Genomic DNA, 25,275 nt, shown 5'->3' with positions numbered 1-25,275 from the left:
TCATTATGATGATGATAATGATGTTGATGCTGATGACTATTGTTATTATTGCGTTATCATTATTTCATTATGATTATAATCACAATACTATATCCTATGTGTTAAATACCTGATGCATGGTTAGGTGTTTATCATACCATTATTATAATCATTATTATCCTTATCATCTTTATTATCATTATCATCATTGTCATTATCGTCATTATTATCATTGTCATAATTATTATCTTATCAATTACTCTATCGCAGACCTTAGGTGCTGTTCTGCAGCACGAAATGACTAGGGCCTTGGCGTGGGAGATGCCATTTGTTGAAGATAAAGCGGCCGCTATAAAGGGACCACCAGCGAGCGCCGTCTCCACCTGCCTCCACCTTCGCTCCTTGTGAGTAGCCTAATAGCGTCGCGAGACCCACTGCGTCCTATATTTCTAACGCCCTGCTTTCTTTATGATTATTTGCTAATTTCAAAACAGACATTAGTGAACATTGTGCCGTTTAGTACATGCTGGTATAACTATAGCTATGTCCGTTCTTACCACTTTGGCTAAAAATTTCTTTACTCCCCCGGAGTCGAGTTCACACGGCTCTGCGCCACTGCCGGACGGTGGTGGCTACTCCTGACCCTTGCCCTGGAAATGCTGATAATAGTGATAATAATACTAACAGTCGCAGTTTTATGATTGCCTATGGCAAATGATTATAAAGCCTCCTACTCCTACTAGTACAAGTAAATACAATAACAAAAGATAACTGCTTATATATATATATATATATATATATCTAGATAGTATATCATAACGAACTATATATATATAATTATATTATATATATAATCATATACATATATGTGTGTGTGTGTGGTGTGTGTGTGTGTGTGTGTGGTGTGTGTTGTGTTCTGTGCAGTGTGTGTATATATATATTATATATATATATATATATAGATATTATAGTTATATATATTAAGGTATATACATAATATATTATATATATAAGTATTATACATATATATATATATATACATAAATAATATATGCAATGTAAATACCTATTCTATATATATTTAGTTTTTTTTTTTTTTTAACGGTAGGTTCATGTTTGACAGCCGCCGTGGGACAGCATGATACTTAATTGTAGTTTTCATGTGTGATGCGCTACTTCGGAAGAACCACGTGAAGTACGTGGCCGGGTCCCAGTTCCTTTCACGGGGGAGTGCCGGGTACCCTTGTAGGTAATCATTCTCTGTATTGTATCAGGGCTTGGGCACCAGACACTCTCGACTTGGCTTGGCTTGGCCACCCAGTGGCTAAGTAGGCAATCGAGGTGAAGTCTCTGCCAAGGGGAACAACGCGCCGGCCGGATGCTCAGATTCCGTCGTGCCACGTCTTGAGTCCGATGTTACTAACCACCGAGGCCTAGCATTATATACTATAGATGAATATACTATATATACGATAGTGATAATATAGATATATTTATACAGATAAGTAGTAGTTATCTATTGTCATATAGAGACAGATATACATATATATATACATACATATATAGAGTACACATACACAACCCTTAATACACTCTACGTCATAGTACACGCTATACCCTCACATACAATATACACATACACATACACACACACATAACATACACACAAAGATCATATATACATTAACATATTACTATAGATATATATATATAGATAGATATGATATATATGATAGCGATGGTGATATATATATTAATATTTGATATTATAATATTATGTTTGTATATATGTAGTAGTATGTATGTATGTATGTAATGTATGTATGTTGATGTATGTATGTTATGCATGTATGAGTATTGTATGTATTGTATGCATGTATGTATATATAGGTAGTGTGTGTGCGTGTGCCACCAAACAAACACAAACACACAACACACAAACAGACACACACACACACACACCACACACATCACACCAACCACACACACCACACACACACACACACACACAGAACACACACAACCACACCAAACACACACACACACACTACACATGTATGTATGTATATGTGTGAGTGAGTGATAATGTGTGTGTGTGTGTGTGTGTGTGTGTGTTGTGGGTGTGGGTGCTTGTGTCGTGTGTGTGTGTGTGCGTTTAATACTATAATATATATATTCATAAACTATATATATACATATGTCATCTATTATATATATATATTATAATATATATGTTATACCTGTATGATATGAGATATGTACATAATCATATACCTCAGAACAACAACAATTTATATCCTATATACGTATATATATATAAGATATATATATAGAGATATATATATATATATAGATAGATATTCTAATATATATATATATATATTATGTATGTCAAGATTCATGTACAATCATAATACCCAGACACACACAAGTATATATATATATATATATATATATCTAGATACTATAGATAGATATATTTTATATAATAGTATATATACATATATATATATATATATATATGTATGTACGTATGTAGATATCATGGACATATCATATACCAGACACACACAATAATACATAGTTAATAAGACATAATTATATATATATATATATACGAGATATGTTATAGTAGCATTATACGAGGATATATATACATATATATGGAGGTGGTATGTAGATCATGTACATATCTATACCCAGACACACACAATATATAGATATATAGCAGTATATATAGGAGATATATAGATATAGAGCTTATATATATATATACAGAAAATGTAGTAGATATATTAGATATATTTTAAATATTTTATGAGTATATATATGGATATTATAATATATATAAATATATATATATAACTATCGTATAGAATGAGATATTATATACAATATATATATATATATAGATAGATATATATATCATATATATATATATAGATATATGTAGTCGTGGGTGGATGTATGTTGTGGGGTATGGTGTAGAGTGAGGTGGGTGTGGGTGCTAGCTGTGTGTGGTGTGTGGTGCTGGTGTGTGTGTTGGAGTGTGTGTGGGTGGTGTGTGGGGGTGTGTGGTTGTGTGTGGGTGTGGGGGGGATGGTGGTGTGTAGGATATTAGGAAGTATGAATTAATATATTATATTAGATAATAATATATATATAAAATATATGTAATAGATGAGATATATATATAATATATATATATAATATTATACTAAGATATATTATACATATATAATCGTATCAATATATATATAGATAGATATAAAACAACACACCACCACCACACACATCACACACGCACAAAGTATAGATATGAAGTAGATATAGAGATATAGTATAATATAATATACGATATATAGATATAGATATATATATATGTTAGAAAAGATTTATTGAAATGAGGTATACAGTTTCGGAAATCCACCTGATTCCATTCAAGAACTCATTTTCAATACTCGTAGTTGCATTGGGGTGTTAACATGAGGGAGTCGTGGTACCAGATAGAGTAGATAGAGATATAAGATATATATAGATATATACGAGAGATAGAGAGAAGAGATAAGATATTTATATATATATTATAGATATGTAGATAGATTAACATAAATACTAGAGAATAAATATATATATATATATATACTATATATATAATGAGAGATAACTATAATAATATATATATATTATATATATATATAAGTAATAAGATATATACTATTATCATATAGAATATATATAGATGATAATATAAAAACACATATGTATACAAAAAGTATATCATAATGATGACATATATATATAATACATAGATAGATCTAGAGATATATTCAGCATCTATATATAATATATGATGATATATATACATATATATATATATATACACTCACAGATAAACGACAATTATATGTGCCCTACATATTCATATGTACATGTATATACATATACTATATATATATATATCTATCATAATAGATATATATAGTACGATATATATAATATGATAGATTATGTATATATATATAATATTATATAGATCTATATAATATATATATATATATATATATATATATATATATCATATATATACAATATGATATGAAAAACACACACACACATCTAACACACCACACACACACACACAATAGAGATGGGGTGGGTGTGGGGGGGTGTGGTGTGTGGTGTTATGTATATAATATATATATATATATATATATAGATATAGATTAATCGAGATATATATAGATAAAACACACACACACCTACATAGAATATATATTAAACTATACTATAGGCGATAGAAGTAATAGATGACTATAATTATATATAGAATAGATCATATAGATACATATATATATAGATATTGTTGGTGAGGCTGTATGTATATATTTTTAGTATATTCTATATATATATTATAGATATATAGAGATATTAGATCCATATATATAATAATACGTATAGATAGACATATATATACTGAGATGGAGATATACAATATATATATATATTATATATATATAGATTATATAATATATATATATATATATATTTATATATATATATATACACACACACCACAACACTTGCAAGCATAGACCACATACACTACACACATAAGACTCAAGTTAGTCACACACAAAAAACACACACACACCCGCACTTCAGTCAGTCACACACACAAAACACCACACACACACACCACACACACACACACACACACACACACCACAAACACAACCACACACACACACACCACACCCCACACACTGCCTCCCCACCCCCCTTCAGAATATGCCTAAACCAGTAGGTTAACTCGGTTTTCCACCTCTCAATCAAAACCCATGTCTGGACAAACCCAGACACGAAAAAAAACACTGGTCACTGCGGCGATCAAGATTACTCCAGAGCAGAGGGTGCTAAAGCAAAATGCCCCACGTTGATGAACCTTTGCATATACAAGATATGGACTATGAGAACTGAATCCGACTTACTAGCATGCGAGGCATACTCTACTTATAATGGGATGTTGTACGACCCCGGGGTAGCAAGCAGGAATTAGGGGTAGATTTTTTTTGTTCACAGAAATAGCATTCCTTCGTGTAAGTGAGAGTGGCTTCAGTAACAATAAAAGTAAACAAAAGGTACATCTTAGGGATTGTTTATGTTCAACTTGCAGCTATAGTGATGAAGTAATAGAGAGCTTTTATGAAGATGTTCATTTATCCGGTGAGAGAGTAAAACCTCAGGCACAATACTTATTGGGCGATTCTAAGCAAGATACAGTAAAAAGATAGCAGATAAAGTATGGGCGAATTAGTAATAGGCATAGGAACGAAGGAGACAAAATGCTAAACGAGTACGCGGGAAACTTGATCACTCAGTATTATGAATACATCCTTAAAAAAAAAAAACGGATGTGGACGTGAAAGTCACCATCTGACATCAGAAACGAAATTAATTTCATAATTTCAAATAGGTGTAATATAGTAAAAATATGGAAATTATCAATAAAGTAAATGTTGGTAGTGACCATAGAAGTCAGAGGCGATATTGACCATGTGTGTGGTGTGGCTGCTGGTGTGATTGTGTGTGTGTGTGGGTGTGTGTGTGGATATATATATATATATATATATATATATAAATATATACAGATATTATACATCACATATATATTATATTATATATTGTGGTGTGTGGTGTGTGTTGTGTGGTGGGTTGTGTGTGTGGTGTGTGCGATGGGGTGTGTGGTGTGTGATCTCAGAAATGAGAGAGGAAACAAATTTAGCTAACTGAAACCCGCAGCGCAGGAATTTAGCCTTAAATTCAATATCGATATTTATTTCTCAGCAACGAAGATCTTAACATTAACCAAATCAATAAACACTTCAATGACATAATAAAGGAAACTGCATTTGCAGTAGGCTATAAGACTGACAAGTAAAGTTCTCTGTACAAACTGAACAGCTCATGCAAAAACGTTTGGTCATGAAAGTATCGTCAAACAGGGACAAAATATAAGGGAAGATTTATTGAAACTCAATACTCAAATAATAAATGAAACAGTGACCTCAGGTACTAGCATGAAAACAGTTAAAAGGAGACTTGGAATAGGGAGAAATCAAATATATGTAATGAGGAGACCAGACGGAGAGGTGACATATTGCAAAAATGAAATCATTAAAATAGTGGAAGAATTTCACAGGGATTTATACAACTACAATGAACAGCCACGGATAGAGGCAAACACGGGCATCTAGGAGTAATAAAAATCACAAAAAGAAGAAAATGGAAAAGTGTACTGTAGAGGCGGAAGAGGGGAAGGAAAACACCTATGGGCCTGACGTCGCAAGTGGATTGACCCAAAACTGATGATGTGTATGATATTATGTGTATAACCCACATGCAAAATGCATAATATATATTTATATATATCTCTAATACATATATATAATTATAATATACTATATATAATATATATATATATATATATAAGAGGGAAAACTTCTTCCTCCGCTGCCTTGCGGCCATATCCAGTAACGGAAAGATAACTCCTGTGACAATGGTAGAACCAAGAGTATGGGATTTTGCCTTTCCCTTGGATCACTTCAGCGGCGTGGAAAAGGGGTCTTACTAAATGGGTAACACTCTGTTCTCCATGTCCATTTACCCAGGCTTTGCGCACTGGAGAGGTAGCTCCAGCTGCACTACACAGCGTCGACATAACAAGGAAAGCAGCAGTCTACCAGTTACGTCTACTGCTTGATTGGCATAGAGCTAGATGCTAGGGGCTACTTACGACGTTGGGAAAGATCATCGCTCAAGCTGGGCAGCCCCCAGCCAATAAGGTGCTGCTTTGCCATAGCCTGTTCGCCTTACAGGGTGCATGGGGTTTAGGGTGAAAATCGACAAGTAGATCGTCAACTGTGCACCAAGCAACAGGAAGAAAATTCTTGCCCTAAATTTGGGCACTTGGAATGTCAGAAAAATTAAATCAAGAATATCTGAGATACAGGAAATGAGTGAACAGAACAGAGTGCAGATGGATACTGTTGCTCACCAAGAAACAAGGCTCTGGACCTGTGAGAAAGACTTCTCCTATTTCTGGCAGTAGAAATCAAAGGGAACTGAGCGAATCCTGCAAATTGTACCTCCTCAGCTTCACTTTTCAGTGAGACTAGTCAGCTTATGCACCAACACTGACTTCCACAGCAAAAGCCAAGCACAAGATTTATGATAAACTGAACACCAATATCAACAAAATCCCATAAAAAGAGCCACTGTTCATTGGTGACCTCAGTGCCAGAATGGGCACCATAATTCCTGGCCTATCTGCCTAGGCCATTTCAGCACTAGGAAAAACGATCCTGCCCATCAGGTTGTTTCTGTTCGAGACAACCCTGGGTAGAGGAGGCTTGTGGGACGACCTAGGAAGTCATGGCTTACGTAGGTCGCTCAAACCTGTCGTGAAGAGCTAGAGATGGGCCGGGCCCCTACCAGAAGGCTCACCATGAGGGACCCTCGTAGGTAGAAACGAAGGGTGGATGCGGCTATGAGCCCCAGCTGGCGTTAGCTCCCCAATGATGTCGAAGATTCTGTTATAAATGAAGGACTTAGTTGACAAAACATGTAACAAATGTATTGTAGGAAAATTTCTCTGAGACACCCTTTTGGATATGCATACCTTCATATATCATAAATAATCCAATCTATATTTATCAAAGATAGTTATATTTATCATAATTATATTCTTGATTATGATGGTAATTATAGGCGTGTGTTGGGACTTTTCAAATCTAACATCACTGAATCTTGCTTGGTTACCCTGGCAACTCCCGCGCTCGTCCGCGGCCGGTGGTGGCCGCCCCTCTCCGCACTATTTCGTAGTAGGTTGCATCGCATTCGGTGTGGCCGTGGCCTAAGAAACGACCAGTTCAGGATTCTTCTAAAGATCGGATGTCCACCTAGACTCCTCCGCCTTCGGCATCAAAAGTGGTATGAAACAGGACTATGTTTTGGCCCCTATCTGGTTCGGAATTTTCTTTGCTGTTCTACTGAAGCACACCTTTGGATCTGCTACAGAAGGCATCGATCTCCAGACCAGATTGGATTGAAATGAAATTCATGCGAGATTTCCTCTTTGTAAATATCTGATGTTGCAGCAGTTAAGACTCCTAGAAGCTCATGACCTACTTCAGTAAATTTTGACTTACCATTAGTATGAAGGAAATGTAAGTCAAGTGTCAAGATATAGACTCATCATCTGTCATCAGATTTTTAATCATTAACTTGATTCTGTCCATGACTTTGTGTACCATCTCACATTCTCGTTGTCTCGATAGAGATCTAAACAAGCAGATTGGTGAGGTAGCTACCATCATATCTAGGCTGACAAAGAGGGTATGGTCTAACTTTAAGCTGAAGGAACATACTAAGATCCAGGTGTAAAAAGCTTACACTGTAACTGCACTCCTGTATGGAAGGGGGTCCTCAACTCAATGCATCGTGCATATCACTTAGAGGGACAAAGTTGCAAACTACACAGTCCTGGAAAGATTCAGAATTTTGATCATGAATACCTTGTTGAAGCTGAGATGAAGGCTGGCTTTGACATGTAGTGCCAGATAGCCGGATCTTTTGTATGGAGAACTGGCCACAGGCACACAGCCGACGGCAAACCAGTTATGATACAGAGATGACTGCAAAAGAGACTTGATGGCCTTCAACACCAACTCCAGTGCCTGGGAAGCAGAGGCACAGGAGCGACTGGTGTAGAGACAGGCTCTGCAGAGAGGCCTCTCCAGGTTCGAAGAAAACTCGCCCTGCAAGGAGAGAAAGAAGGAAGGCGCTGAGCCAGGCAGACCAGTATCAGACTTCACCTGCACCCAGTGTGGCTACATTGGCCTGTCCATAATCTATGCTACTGCTAATATATATATATATATATATATATATATATATATATATATATATATATATATATATATATATATATGTTATTATATATATATAGATATATATATATATAATATATATAATATATAATATTATTATATATATGTACATACATACACACACATGTAGAGGTTTTGTGTAAAGTTACCAAGTCAATCTTTTCTTTCGATGGTGTAAATGTTAAATAAGAATATAAAATTCACTGTTTTATTTTAGTCACATCATAGTCGTTATATATAACCATATATGTACATAAAGATTATTGTGTAATTTTGCATATAAGGGATTACATTTCATTTATAATGACTGTAACTGAAAACATCTGCTGCGTTGGTTTAAACAATCCTTAATAGGCTTCTGCATTGTTGATTACCAAAATGGTATAGGGCATATAAACTATGTTAATATGCATATCAATAAAACATGTATATATTCTGTTTGCTTATCTGCTTTATTTATTTGTTTTTTTATCATTCTTAATCACTTCTATTCTAAACAAAAATTGCTAGTTTTGCAACATACATACACTACATAAATGCACATATTAACATCTGCAGGGGCGCATAGCTGCATCCACCTTTGTTTCCACCTATGAGGGTCCCTCATGGTGAGCCACCAGGCAGGGACCCAGCCCATCTCTAGCTCTTCATGACAGGTTTGATCAATCTGCCCAAGCCACGACTTCCTAGGTCGTCCCACAGGCCTCCTCCACCCAGGGTTGTCTCGAACAGAGACAACTTGGTGGGCAGGATCATCCTGTGGTAAACGAGCCAGGTGGGTGCACAACCTAAGTTGGCGATCACAGTCTCATGTGTGCAACGTTTGGTTGGACACATGGTCCCGCCAACTGTAAACCATAATCCGGAGCAAAGACTTATTACAAAAGGCATGAAGACGAGATTCCAAGCACAAGCACATACCAACTGAACAGGATCTCCTAGCAAGCCCCCAAAGTCCTGGATCTTGGTCTTGGTCCATGAGACCTCTAGCCCCAGGGGCTTTGCTTCAGTGCTAAATGCGCCAAGAGCCTCCATTAGGGTTTCCAAAGTTTCAGAAAGTTTATCATCATCAGCAAAGCCAAGTCTGTAACTTGCCCAGAGTTGCTCCACAGTGACTTTGTACTGTAGATATACCCAGTACCCAGTCCATGCAAGTGTTGAAAAGTGATGGTGAAAGAATACAGCTTTGCCTCACTACTGAACTAACAGGGAAGAAGCTGGACAGGCCCCTACATCATTTGACAGCACTTTCAGTACCAGTATACAGGCTTACTATTAATCCAATAATCCTCGTTGGAATTTCTCTCACTCTCAGGATCTCCCAGGGTGATTCGCGATGTTCTCTATCAAATGCCTTCTCGAGGTCGATGCAAGCTACAAGCAGCCCACGCCCGAATTCACGTCGGTGCTCTACAATGACTCAAAGTGCCATAAGTGAATCCAGATTGTTCCGGCCTCTGGTGCCTCGGCAGGTGGTCTCTGATACATCTCAGAAGGGTGTAAGTGAGAACCTGGCCCAGTATACTAAGCAGTGTAATGTCTCGGAGATTGCTGCATTCTCACTGATCGCCTTTCCTCTTCCAGAGACCACCCCTCAGCAGGTCAGAGGGAATGGCCCCCACACCCCAACAGGATATGAGATTATCTGGCCATTTGATGAGCGGACTGCATTTGTCTGTGAGGAGGGCTTGGTGTTCAGCCTTCTCAGGACTTGCTAGGCAGGACGAAGGTCATTTACTAGGAAATGGCTTTCGACCTCCTCTGCAAGATTCCTGATAAACTATTCCAGTGACCTAGTCCTGTGCACCAGAGATCAAAGCAAATTGCAATCCCCTGACAGTCGAGCTGTGTGACAGGCATCTGTGGTTTCTTGCTCTTGGGCATTCACCTATTGATTCTTGGGCTGCAACAAGCGTTTCATGCTTGAAGGTGTTCCACAGAAGAACAGGGTCCATCAGGCCCACAAGTGCTGTGAAATGACCAGAGAAAGCTTCAGCAAACCCCCGGGCACACTCCCCCTCCCTCAATCTGTCTACATGTAACACCCAAAGGTATTCAGTGGAATGACAGGGGGTTCTGAAGTGGACCCAGAGAGTAGCCACAGCTAATCTATGATCAGTTCCACAGAACTCGGCACTCTGATATTCCCTGCAGTTCTGGAGGAACCTTCAGGGTGTGCTAATGAGGATGTGGTCAATCTCCTTGGCCACATTACTCTTATCAGACGGGACGAGTCCCAGCGGTTGCCAACTCAGTGGGACCCACAGCCTGCCATACTTGCTGGATAAGAGGGACACTTGTCTCTCCCACCAGCACTTCTATATATTTTGCTTTCAGTTGGGTTGTCTTGGGGAGGTGGACTAGCAAGGCCTGCCTTGTAGTAATATTGTTGCTTAATATGCACAGTTTTTTACACATATACACAATTATACTACAATAAATGTGTTTTTAAATAAGTTTTTAAATGGTGGCTTTCTTATCGTCTAGTCTAGCGACTTTACATCTACTTTACATATGTTGAGATCAAATTGTCCTGTTTCCGCAGAATACCACAGCAATATTCATCATGATGCTTGGGCAACTCATAGTGACTGTGCTGTGTTTCGGTGCTGTTTTTGCAGCGCCAAGTAAGTACAAATATTTATATTATTGGTAAAAATTACTGCCGTCAATCTGTCATCAATGTAGTTGATAGAAATGATGATTGGCATCGCCATTCGTGAATCGTGATGAAATCTTTTCGTTGAAAGGCCCGAAGGAAGACAGCCTGAACAACTACATCGACATGGTGATGGAGAACCTTCAGATCCTGATCGTGGAGAACGGCTATGACCCCGCGGCGCTGCCCAACGCCACCACCGGCTTCAGTGACACGGTCAGGCCGGGACTCGGGGAACCTGCTCAATGCACGGGCGGCACGCACACGCAGTGGCACTTCCATGGATGCCGACATACATACATACATACATACATACGCACACACACACACACACACACACATATATATGCTTATATAATATATTTTATAATATATCTAATATATATATATAATATATATATATATAATATATATATATAAAATTATATATATATTTTATATTATATATATATATATTATATGATATATTATATATATATATATAATTATAATATTAATTATATTAAAATCATAATACATATTATGGATGCATATATTGTATAATACATATACATATTGTGTGTGTTTGTGTTATATATATTATAATATATATATATAGTATATTATATATATATTTTTATATATATAATATAATATATATAATATATATATATTATATTATATTTTATATATATATACATATATACATATATATATGGATGCATATAATGTATATATACATATACATAACACACACCCCACCCACACACACACCACACACACACACACCACACACACACACACACACACACCACACACACACACATATATATATATAATATATATATATATATATATATATATATATATATATAAATACTATATACAATATATATGGATCATATATATGTATATATACATAACATAACACACACACACACACACACACACGACCACACACCCACCCACACACACACACCACACACCACACACACTATATATATATTATAATATATATATATATTTTATATATATTTTAATATATTATTATATATATATATATGTGTGTGTGTGTGTTGGGTGTGTGTGTGTTGGGTGTGTGTATTTTGTGTGTGTGTGGTGATTATCTATTATATTTTATATATATATAAATATTATATCATTATATATATATATAATATATTATAATATTAAAATATTTATATATTAAATATTATTATTATCTAACATGCTTTTATAATATATACCTAATACTATATTATATATATATTATATATAATATACTATTACGTATACGGCGAACACAAACCATATCTATATTGTATATATACATAGTAATATTTGGTTCCTCCATATATTATCATGTTATAGTATGTATATCTAATACATACACATATATATATATATATATATATAATAGTCACAGCTATATATATATCTATATACTACATATCCTATATATATATTATATTATATAAATATAACTATATACGTAATATATATATATATTACTAACATATACGTACTTAGTATATATCATATAATATATTATATATAATATATATATATACATATCTATATATAAGCATCTTATATAGTATTTGTGTGTGTGTGTGTGTGTGTGCGTATGTATGTATGGTATGTATGTTTATGTCGGCATCCATGGAAGGAGTGCTCACTGGGGAAGGAAGAGGGGAGAGAGGAGTGTGCGTGCCGCCCGTGCATTGAGTAGTAGTTCCCCGCGTTCCCGGTCCTGACCGTGTGACAGAGGTTGGTGACTGAAGGCCGGCGGTGGCGTTGGGCTACGCCGGGGCGGGATCATAGCCGTTCTCCACGATCAGGATCTGAAGGTTCTCCATCACATGTCGATGTAGTTGTTCAGCTCTGTCTCCTTCGGGCCTTGGGCATTACGAAAAGATTTCGTCACGATTCAGCGAATGTCAATGCATCATTTCTTCAACTACATTGGATGACGAGGATTGACGGCAGTAATTTTTAGTCTAATAATATAGAGTTTTATTTGTAGCTTATGTCTTGGCGCTGCAAAACAGCGACCGAAACACAGCTACAGTGCAACTATGAGTTGCCCAAAGCATCATGATGAATACTTGCTGGTGGTATTCTGCGGAACGGACAATTTGTATCTCAACATATATGTAAAGGTAGATGTAAAGTCGCTAAGACTAGACGATTAAGAAAGCATCCACTTTAAAAACTTCCATTTGCATAAACACATTTATTGTAGTCTATTGTGTATAGGTGTAAAAAAACTGTGGCATATATAAGCATATAATATTACTATCAAGGCAGGCCTTGCTATCCACCTCCCCAAGACAACCACGCACTGAAAGGCCAATATTATAGTATAGTGCTGGTGGAGAGACATAGTGTCGCCTCTTTATCCTGAGCAAGTGATGGCAGCTGTGGGTCCGGTCCACGTGAGTTGGCAACCGCTGGACTCGTCCGTCTGATAAGAGTAATGTGGCCAAGAGATTGACCTACATCCTCATTTATGCAATCCCTGGAGTTCGCTCCAGAACTGCAGGGAATATCAGAGTGGGTCCGAGTTCTGTGGAGACTGAATCGATGAGTTATTAGCTGGGCTACTCTCTGGTCCACTTCAGAACGCCCCTGTCATTACCACTGAATACGTCTTTGGGTGTTACATGGAGTACAGATTGAGGATGGGGATGTGCCGCGGGTGGTTTGGCTCGAATGCTTTCTTCTCTGGTCATTTCACAGGCACTTGTGGGCTTGATGGACCCTGTTCTTCTGTGGAAGCACCTTCAAGCATGAAACCTTGTTGCAGCCCATATAATCATAGTAATTCCCAAGGAGCTAAGAAACCACAGATGCCTGTCACACGCTCGACTGTCATGGGATTGCAATTTGCTTTGATCCCTGGTGCACAGGACTAGGTCACTGGAATAGTTTATCATGAATCTTGGGCGAGAGGAGGTCGAAAGGCCATTTCCTAGTAAATGACCTTCGTCCTGCCTATCAAGTCCTGAGGAAGTCTGAACGCCTAGTACCTAAGTCCTCTCCTCGGACAGACAAATGCAGTCCGCTGCATCAAAATGGGGCAAAAAAGGATACTCTTCTATATCCCTGTTGGGGTGTGGGTTGGGCCATTCCCTCGACCTGCTGTTAGGGTGGTCTCGAAGAGGGAAAGGGGATCATGGTGAGAGATGCAGCAATCCTCCGATGACTTACGACTGGCTTATATACTGGTCGAAGGTCTTCACTTATTGGAGTCCCTTCTGAGTGATGTATTCAGTGAGACGCACCGTGCCGAGGCATTCCAGAGAGGCCTGGAACCAATCTGGATTCCACTTATGGCACCTTTGTAGTCATTGTAGAGCACCGACGTGAATTCGGGCGTGGGCTTGCTTGTAGCTTGCATCACTCGAGAAGGCATTTGATAGAGAGGGGCGTCGCGAATCACCCTGGAGAATCCTGAGTTAGTGAGAGAATTCCAACGAGGATTTATAGGCTTAATAGTAGCCTGTATGACTGAGTACTGTCAAGTAGGGGGCTGTCAAATGATGTATGGGCCTGTTCCAGACTCCTTGCCCCGATTATGTTCAGGTGCAGTGAGGCATAAGCGTATTCTTTCATTACCAATCACTTTTCACCACACTTGCATGGACTGGTAGCTGGTATATCTAGCAGTACAAAGTCACTGTGAGCACTCTGGCAAGTTACCAGACTTGCTTTGCGGATGATGTTAAAACTTTCTGAAACTTTGGAACCTAATGGAGCTCGTGCGCATTTAGTCACTGAGCGAAAGCCCCTGGGGCTAGGGTCTCATGGACCAGACCAGATCCAGGACTTATGGGGGCTGCTGAGGGAGTATCGCTGTTCGGTTGGTATGTGGCTTGTGCTTGAATCTCGTCTTGGATGCCTTTGTAATAGGTCTTTGCTCGCGGATAGGTTTACAGTTGGCGGTACACAGTGTGTCCATACGAAAAATATAGATCGTTGCCGCACATGAGATCGTGATCGCATCACTAGGTTGTGGCAACCACCTTCTCGTTTACCACACAGGATGATCCTGCCGCACCAGTTGTCTCTGTTCGAGACAACGGGCCTGGGTGGAAGATAGGCCTGTGGGACGACTGCTAGGATATCGTGGCTTGGGCAGGATTTGATCAAACTGCTGGCATGAAGAGCTAGAGATGGGCTGGGTCTCGCTGCTGTGGCGTCAGCCTGAGGGACCTCTTCAATAGGTGGAAACAAAGGTGGATGTTCAGCTATGCGCCCCAATCGTCAGGATGTTAATTATGTGGGCGTTTATTGTAGTGTATGTATAATTTGCAAAACTAGTGCAATTTTGTTTAGAATAAAGTGAATTAGAATGATAAAAAACAATATAATATATAAAGCAGTATAAGCAAACTGTAATATATACATGTTTTATGATTGACTGCACTCTTAACATAAGTTTTAGATGCTCCGCTATACGCATTTTGGTATCAACAATGTCAGGGAGCATCTATTAAAGGATTGTTTAAACCACGCAGCAGATGTTTTCAGGTTACGAGTCATTATAAATGACATTAATCCGGTTTATATGCAAATTACCTCAATAATCTTTATGTACACTTATACTGGTTATATATAACGCCTATGATTTGACTAAAATAAACAGTTGTAATTTTATATTCTTATCTTACAGCCATTTCTGACGCATCAAGAAAGATTGACTTTTACATCAAAATCCTCTAGCAATGTGTTAGTCTGTATGTACATAATAATATACTCTATATAATCATAGTATACTATAGTATATATAAGATATTAGTATATAGTATATATAAGTTATATATATATATATTATCAATATATATAATATAGATATACTATTTATATTATATATATTTATATATACTTACTATATATTATATATATATATATAATATATATAAGTTTATATAATTACAGCTAGCATAGATTATGGACATGGCAATGTACTCTCACACTGGTGCAGTGAAATCTGATACTGTCTGCCTCTCAGCGCCTGTTTTCCCCCCTTTCTTTTTCCAGATAGTGCAGGGGTGGTGGTCGATTTTTCTAGGGACCTTGGGGGGGGGTAGAGGCTCTCTGGCTAGACTCTGTCTCACACAGTCGCTCCTGTGCCTCTGCTTCGGCCAGGTCTACTGGAGTTGGTGTTGAGGGCCACAAGTCTCTTTTGCAGTCTATCTCTGTATCATAACTGGTTTGCGTCGGCTGTGTGCCTGTGGCCATTTCTCCATTTACTAAAAAGATCCGGCTATCTGGCAACTACATGTCAAGCCCATTAATCCGTCATCTCAGCTTCATAGCAAGGTATTCATGATCAACATTTCTGAATCTTTTCGGATCGCTTCTGTGTAGTTTGGGCACTTTGTCGCTCTAAGTGATATGGAAGCGATGTCATTGAGTTGAGCGACCCCCTTCCATACAGGAGATGCGTTAACAGTGTAACGGCTTTTTAGGGCACCTGGATCTTAGTATGTTCCTTCGCTTAAAGTTAGAGTCGCATACCCTCTTTGTCAGCCTAGATATGTGTAGCTACATCAGCGCATGCTGCTTGTTTAGATCTCTATGCGATCAACGAGATGTGAGTTATGTACACTAAAGTCGATACTAGAATCAATAATGATTAATAAATCTGATGACAGATGATGATCTTAAATATCTTGACACTTGACTTACATTTCCTTCATAAGCTAATGGTAATTTGGCAAAATTTACTGAAGTATGGAGGTCATGAAGCTTCTAGAGTTCTAACTGCTGCAACATCCATGTTTTTAGCAAAGGGAGGAATCTCGCATGAATTTCTTTCACACATCCAATCTGGTCTGGAGATGCGATGCCTTCTGTGCTAGATCCAAGGTGTAGTGCTTCAGAGGAACTAGGCAAAGAAAATTCGCGAAAACTTAGTATAAGGGCGCGTAAGAGACATAGTTCCTGTCTTCGATATCTCACTTTTGATGTCCGAGCGGAGGAGTGCTAGGTGGACGATTCCGATCTTTAGAGAATCCTGACCTGGTCGTTTTCTAGGCCCAGGTCGGCCACGACCGAATTGCGATGAGGGGCAATCCTAGCTAGCGTAATAGTGCGAGATTGGGCGGCCAATCGCACCGCCGTCGGACGAGCGGCGGGAGTTGGCCAGGGTAACTGCAAGCTTAAGAATTCAGTGGTTTATGTAGATTTGAAAGTCCCTCCACATCGCCTATATTAGCTCATCATAATGCAAGAATATAATAATGATAAATATACACTTATCTTTGATAAATATATATTGGATTTATTTATGTATATTGAAGGTATGCATATCCCAAAGGGTGTCTCAGAGTAAGATTTTTCTACAATTAGCATTTGTTACATGTTTTGTTCAACTAGATCCCTTCATTTATACAGAATCTTCGAATCATTGGGGAGCTAACGCCGAGACTGGCTCATAGGCCCGATCCTACGCCTTTCGTTTCTAACTACGGGGTCGCCTACATTGTGAGGCCTTCCGGGCATTGGGCCCAGCCATCCTCTACTCTTCACGGACAGGTTTGAGCGACTGACGCGTAAGCCATGACTTCCTATGGTCGTCTCTCACAAGCCTCCTCTAAGCTCTACTCTCAGGTTGTCCTCAGAACTAGTAAAGCAACGCTGGTATTGGCAGGATCGTTTTTTCACTAGTGGCTGATATGGGCGGCTAAGGCAGTGTATAGGGGCCAGGAATTATGGTGGCCGCATTCTGGGCTACTGAGTCACCAATGAACGTTGCATCTTTTTCCTGGATTTTGTTGATATTGGTGTTCAGTTACTATAAATCTTGTGCTTGGCTTTGCTGTGGGAGAGTCAAGTGTGGTGCATAAGTCTGACTAGTCTCAGCGAGGGACTGAAAAGTGAAGCTGAGGAGGTATGCAATTTGCAGATTCGCTCAGTTCCTTCTTTGATTTCTGCTGCGCATAGTGTAAATCGGAGAAGTCTTGACTCACAGGTCGCAGTGAGGGCTTGTTCTTATGGTGTAGGGCAAGCCAGTATCCTCTGCACTTCTGGGGGGGGTTCTGTTCACTAATATCGCTGTTTCTGCAGATATTCTGATTTAATTTTTGCATGAACTTCCAATGCCCATAATTAGGGCTAAGAATTTTCTTGCTTCTTCCTGTTGCTTGGGTGCACAGTTGAGCGATCTACTTGTCGATTTCACACCTAATCCGCCCATGCACCCGTGAAAGGCGAAGGGCAGGCTTATGGCAATAGGCAGCACCGTTATTGGCTGGGGCCGCCGTCCAGACTTGATGCGATGATCTTTCCGCACGTCGTAAGTAGCTCCCATATCATCTAGGCTTCTTATGCCAATCAAGCAGTAGTACGTAACTGTAGACTGCTGCTTTCCTTGTTATGTCTGACGCTGTGTAGTGCTAGCTGGAGGCTACTCTCTCCAGTGGCGCAGAGGCACTTGGTAATATGGACATGGAGTACAGGAGTTGTTACCTCGATTTAGTGAGACGGGCGCCTTTTCCAGCGCCGCTGAAGTGATCGCAATGGAAGGCAAATCCCATACTCCTTGTTCTACGCGAGTTGTCACATGGAGTTATCTTTCGGCGTTACTGCTACTAGGATATAGTTCCGCAATGCAGCGGAGGAGAGAAGTTTTCCCTCTTATTATATAGTATATATGGTAATATATATAATATTATATATTATTAGATATATATATATATATAGTATAGTGATTATATATCATATATATCATATATAAAGTGAATGCACTGTGCAGTGTGTGTGTATAACACTATATCATCATCATCATCAGAGTTGTTCAAATCGCACTGCAGGACGTAGGCCATAGGTGTTTTTCCCCTCTTCCTGCCTTTAAGTACCCTTTTCATTTCTTCTTTTGTGATTTTATGTACATCTCTAGATGCCGTGTTTACCTCTATCCGTGGCTGTTCATTGTAGTTGTATAAATCCCTGTGAAATTCTTCCACTATTTTAATGATTTCATTTTTTGCAATATGTCACCTCTCCATCTGGTCTCCTCATTACATATATTTGATTTCTCCCTATTCCGGAAGTCTCGGCTTTTAACTGTTTTCTGGCTGGGTACCTGAGTGCAGACTGTTTCATTTATTATTTGAGTATTGCGTTCATAAATCTTACCCTTATATTTTGTCCGCTGTTTGGCGATACTATTCCTGACCTATACGTTTTTGTCATGAGCTTTCAGTTTGTACAAAACTTTACAGTGCAGTCTTCATACCTACTGCAAATGCAGTTTCCTTTATTATGTCATTGTACAGTGTTTTTATTGATTTGGTTAATGTTAAGATCTTCGTTGCTGAGAAATAAATATCTATATGGAATTTAAGGCTAAATTCTGGCACTCGGGTTTTCAAGTTAGCTAAATTTGTTCCTCTCCCTTCTGAGATACACAGCAGTCACACACTACACGTACACACACACACACAACACACTACCCACCACTACACACAACACACAAGCACAGGAAGGGACGTATCTACACACACATATATATATAGATATAGTATATATATATATATATACTATATACTATATATAGTATATATTATATATACTATTATTATATCACACACACACACACACAAGAAACACACGACACACAATGCACACACACACACACACACACACATATTCAATATCGCCTCTGACAATTCTATGGTCACTACCAACATTTACTTTATTGATAATTTCCATATTTTTACTATATTACACCTATTTGAAATTATGAAATTAATTTCGTTTCTGATGTCCGTATGGTTACTTCACTGTCCACATCCGTTTTGGAAAAAAGTTAAAAAGGATGTATTCATAATACTGAGTGATCAAGTTTCCGCAGAATCGATTAGCATTTGTCTCCTTTCATTCCTAATGCCTATTACATAATTCCCAACTACGTTATCTGCTATCTTTTTAACTATCTTGCATTAAAATCTCCCATAATTATTGTGCAATGAGGTTTTACTCTCTCACCGGATAAATGAACATCTTATAAAAGCTCTCTATTACTTCATCACTATAGCTGCAAGTTGAACATAAACATCGCGCTAAGATGTACGCTGTTTTTATTTTATTCGTTTAAAGGTTTCTTATCATCTACATATATTGTTTACTTTTATTGTTACTGAAGCCACTCTCACTTACACGAAGGAATGCTATTTCTGTGAACAAAAAAAATCTACCCCTAATTCCTGCTTGCTACCCCGGGGTCGTACAACATCCCATTTAATGAAAGAGTTCCTCAAGCAATGCTAGTAAGTCGGATTCAGTTTCTCATAGTCCATATCTTGTATATGCAAAGGTTCATCAACGTGGGGCATTTTGCTTTAGCACCCTCTGCTCTGGAGTAATCTTGATCGCCGCAGTGACCAGTGTTTTTTTTCGTGTCTGGGTTTGTCCAGACATGGGTTTTGATTGAGAGGTGGAAAACCGAGTTAACCTACTGGTTTAGGCATATTCTGAAGGGGGGTGGGGAGGCAGTGTTTGTGTGTGTGTGTGTGTGTGTGTGTGTGTGTGTGTGTGTGTGTGTGTGTGTGTGTGTGTGTGTGTGTGTGTGTGTGTGTGTGTGACTGAACTGAGGGCGTATGTGTGTGTGTTTGTGTGTGACTGAACTGAGGGCGTATGTGTGTAGTGTATGTGTATATGCGTGCAAGTGTGTGTGTGTGTGTATATATATATATATAAATATATATATATATTATATATATATACTATACTAATATATATATATATATAAATATATCTACTGTATATATACATATCAGTATATATAATGTATATACAGGTATACAGTATATATATGAATATATATTCTACTAGATACGGTAATTATTACTCTCTTATCTATCTCTATACGTCTCTATCTCGGTATGATATCATATTGTTATACACACATCACAGCCTCATATAGTATATATAGATTCATATATATATACTACTCGGTATATAGTTACTATATATATACGATGTATATATATGGTATATATATATATATATTATGACGATTTATATAATCTATATATGTAAGGCTGTTGTGTGTTTATATATATATATGTATCACTATATATAATAATATATATAGGGTATAGCATAATCTGATATTCTACACTATATTGATACATACACCATCAGAAACACACAACACACACACACACACACATATAGTATAGTGTGTGTGTGTGTGTGTTTGTATGTGTTGTGTGTGTTTTCTATATATATTATGTAATATATATATATGAATTATATTATAATATATATATATAGTATAAAATAATATATAAGATATAACATAAATAGAATCTTATAGTATATAATAATAATGATATATCTCTATCTATCGATATAGATATATATATATAGATAGGTATCTATATATAACTATAGTATATATTACTATATCTAATACCTAGTGTATATACATATACATATGAATATGTAGGCACAATACTATGTATTTATATGTGAGTGTATATATATCGATATATTATGTAAATAGTGTATATTATATATATATATAGTATAGTATAATATATATGATATATGATCTACTCGCATCTATCTGATCTCATCTATCTATATATATATTTGTACATCCTCGCTGTGTATATCTCATGTAGACTATACTCTCTCCTTCTTCTTACTAACATCTAAGTATGTATATCCTCTCTCTCTCATCCGTATAGTATCCCATCTACTCTCTATACATAATATCGTTCTCTACTCATCATTATCTATATATATCTCAATAGTCTAGTATATATATCTTCGTATCTATACTATGTATAGTCTGTATCTCTAATGTCTACTCTGCACCATATCTATCGTCTCTCTCTCTCCTATCTCTGTCGTTGCTTGCTATATAATATCTCTATATCTCATATGTATCTATACTCATTATATATACCATATATACATGGTACATCGACCACTCTTCATGTTTAAAAACCCCAATGCATACTAGTAGTTAATTTCTAAATATGAGTTCTGAATGGAATGCGGGCAGAGTGGATTTCGAACTGTAGACTCATTTCAATAAATCTTTTTCTAACCTAATATACTATTTATATATATACTTATATATATATATATATATCTATATATAGATATATCTTATAGTATCGTGCTCTTATATTTTGCTTGGATGTGTGTGTGTGTGTGTGTGTGTGTTTATATATACTCTATTATATCTATGATATAATATATTATCTAGTAACGTCTAGTATATCTCATACTATATATTATAATATATATCTGCTCTATTAGTAAAGATAGATAAATATACGCATCTATGTTTCTATATATATCATAGTCAACTATTCTCGTACTCTCTATTATCTTCCTATCTACGCTCATATACTACCACCTCACACTACCACACACATCACACACACACACACACACCACACCACACACACGACACACACCAGCTCACTGACACGCACCCCCACACACAGCTACAACGATCACACATCATCACACCACACTCACCATACTACACACAACAACATACATACACACCAGACATAATACTATATATATATCTATATATAGTAACTATAGTATACTATACTCATCATAATATATAGTATCCTGTATATCTTTCTATCTCGCTAATATCATCCATTACTAGTATATATTACTATTATAATAATAGGTATTATATTATATTATACAATATATATACATATATTACTGATATCGGGTTCTTTATACTATGTATAGGTATATATATATATATTAATATAGTATAGTATGTACGTATGTATATATATATATATATATCTTATTATCTATGATTTGTGTGTCTGGGTATATGGATATGTGAGCATGAATCCTACATCCATACATACAATGCTCTTAAAATCTATAAATTAGTCCTATAATGATATAATGTATTATATATATACTGAAGCTAGTATTATATATATAGTTATAATATATAATAATATTAATCGTATTTATATAAATTTTTTTCTTTCAGTTGGGTTGTCCCTTGGGGAGGGGACTAACCTGCCCTTTTGTAATTTATTGCTTAATTCACAGTTTTTTTCACATATCACAATTTTACTACAATAAAAGGTTTATGAAATGGAAGTTTTTTTTTTTTAAAAGGTGGCTTTTTATGTCTTGTTAGCGACTTACATCTACTTTACATTGTTGAATCAAATTGTTCCCCGTTTCCGCAGAATACCACAGCAATTTCATCATGATGCTTGGGCAACTCATAGTGACTGTTTCCTTTTGTTTCGGTGCTGTTTTTGCAGCGCCAAGTAAGTACAAATCTTTATATTATTGGTAAAAATTTTACTGCCGTCAATCTGTCATCAATGTAGTTGATAGAAATGATGATTGACATTCGTGAATCGTGACGAAATCTTTTCGTTGAAAGGCCCGAAGGAAGACAGCCTGAACAACTACATCGACATGGTGATGGAGAACCTTCAGATCCTGATCGTGGAGAACGGCTATGACCCCGCGGCGCTGCCCAACGCCACCGCCGGCTTCAGTGACACGGTCAGGCCGGGACTCGGGGAACCTACTCAATGCACGGGCGGCACGCACACGCAGTGGCACTTCCATGGATGCCGACATACATACATACATACATACATACGCACACACACACACACACACACACATATATATATATGCTTATATATATATATATATATATATATATATATATTATATTATATATATATATAAATATATAGATATGTTGGTGTTTGTTTTTTTAATGTATATTGTATTATTATTATCCATATAAGTATTTTCTAGATGATTAGTATGTTTCCCATTTCCCGTACGTTATGGGCTGGTTTTATCGGGTCATAGCCGTTCTCACCAGGGTCTAAAATTCTCCATCACCATTTATTTTTTATCAACTTCTTCCTCCCTTTAATAAAAATTTTAAATTACAATTCAATAAAATTATATATAATTTGTATGCATGTTGACGCAGTAATTTTACCAATAAATATAAATTTTACTTACTTCTCAAAACACACCAACACACACAGTCACTATGAGTTCCAACACATATAAAATTCTGTGTATTCTCAAAAACATTTATCTCAACATATTATATTAAAATTTAAATTAATAATATAAAAAATTTAAAAAATTATTTATAAAAATATAAATTTAGATAATTGGTTTATATGTTAAAAATTTCAAAATTTAAACATAAAATACTACAAGCCAACCCATACCAACCTCCCCAAACAACCCAAACTTAAAAAAAATATATAAATTTGTAAAAAAAAATTCTCTTATAGAAGTATGGGGCTGGGTGGGGTGGTGGGGTTGGGAGGTGGTGTGTGTGTTGGGGGTAGAGTAATGTGTGAGGAGATTGAATTATTAGAATGGAGTGTTTAGAATGCGCAAAAAGGGCATATAGTAAAGGAATTTGTGGATATGATAATATAGATTAGCTGTGTACTTTTCCCCTTGAACTTATTCCCCGAATACCTTTGGGTTAATTAACAGATTAGAGGAGGGGTGTGGTGTTTGCTGAAGGTTTTTTTATTTAACACTTTGTCTTATGAGAAATGTTACAATATCTGAATAGAAACTTAGATTGAAGCTTGTTGTGGTAGGCCGTTGAATTAATGGAAAAGAATGGCCCATGAGAAGTAACCCCCCAATCTGTGGTCACGATGACTCTGACGTAAAAGGGGG

The 25,275-nt window shown here is 36.8% G+C and overlaps 1 protein-coding gene across 1 annotated transcript in view; it reads left to right on the top strand.

Annotated features, from left to right (window-relative positions):
• Positions 1-315: 315 nt before the first annotated feature.
• LOC119579365 overlaps positions 316-25,275 on the top strand; it is a 43,536-nt gene continuing 18,576 nt past the window's right edge. Inside the window, exons 1-3 of the mRNA XM_037927132.1 lie at positions 316-383; positions 11,476-11,557; positions 11,681-11,805. Of these exons, the coding sequence (XP_037783060.1) occupies positions 11,497-11,557; positions 11,681-11,805 (186 nt within the window). The 5' untranslated portion in view covers positions 316-383; positions 11,476-11,496. The remainder of the gene's footprint in view (positions 384-11,475; positions 11,558-11,680; positions 11,806-25,275) is intronic.

Source organism: Penaeus monodon, chromosome 12 (genome assembly GCF_015228065.2).
Source record: "Penaeus monodon isolate SGIC_2016 chromosome 12, NSTDA_Pmon_1, whole genome shotgun sequence".
NCBI classification, from domain to species: Eukaryota; Metazoa; Arthropoda; class Malacostraca; order Decapoda; family Penaeidae; genus Penaeus; species Penaeus monodon.
Note: the sequence above shows the minus strand (reverse complement) of the source record. Positions and strands in the feature narration are given on the sequence as shown.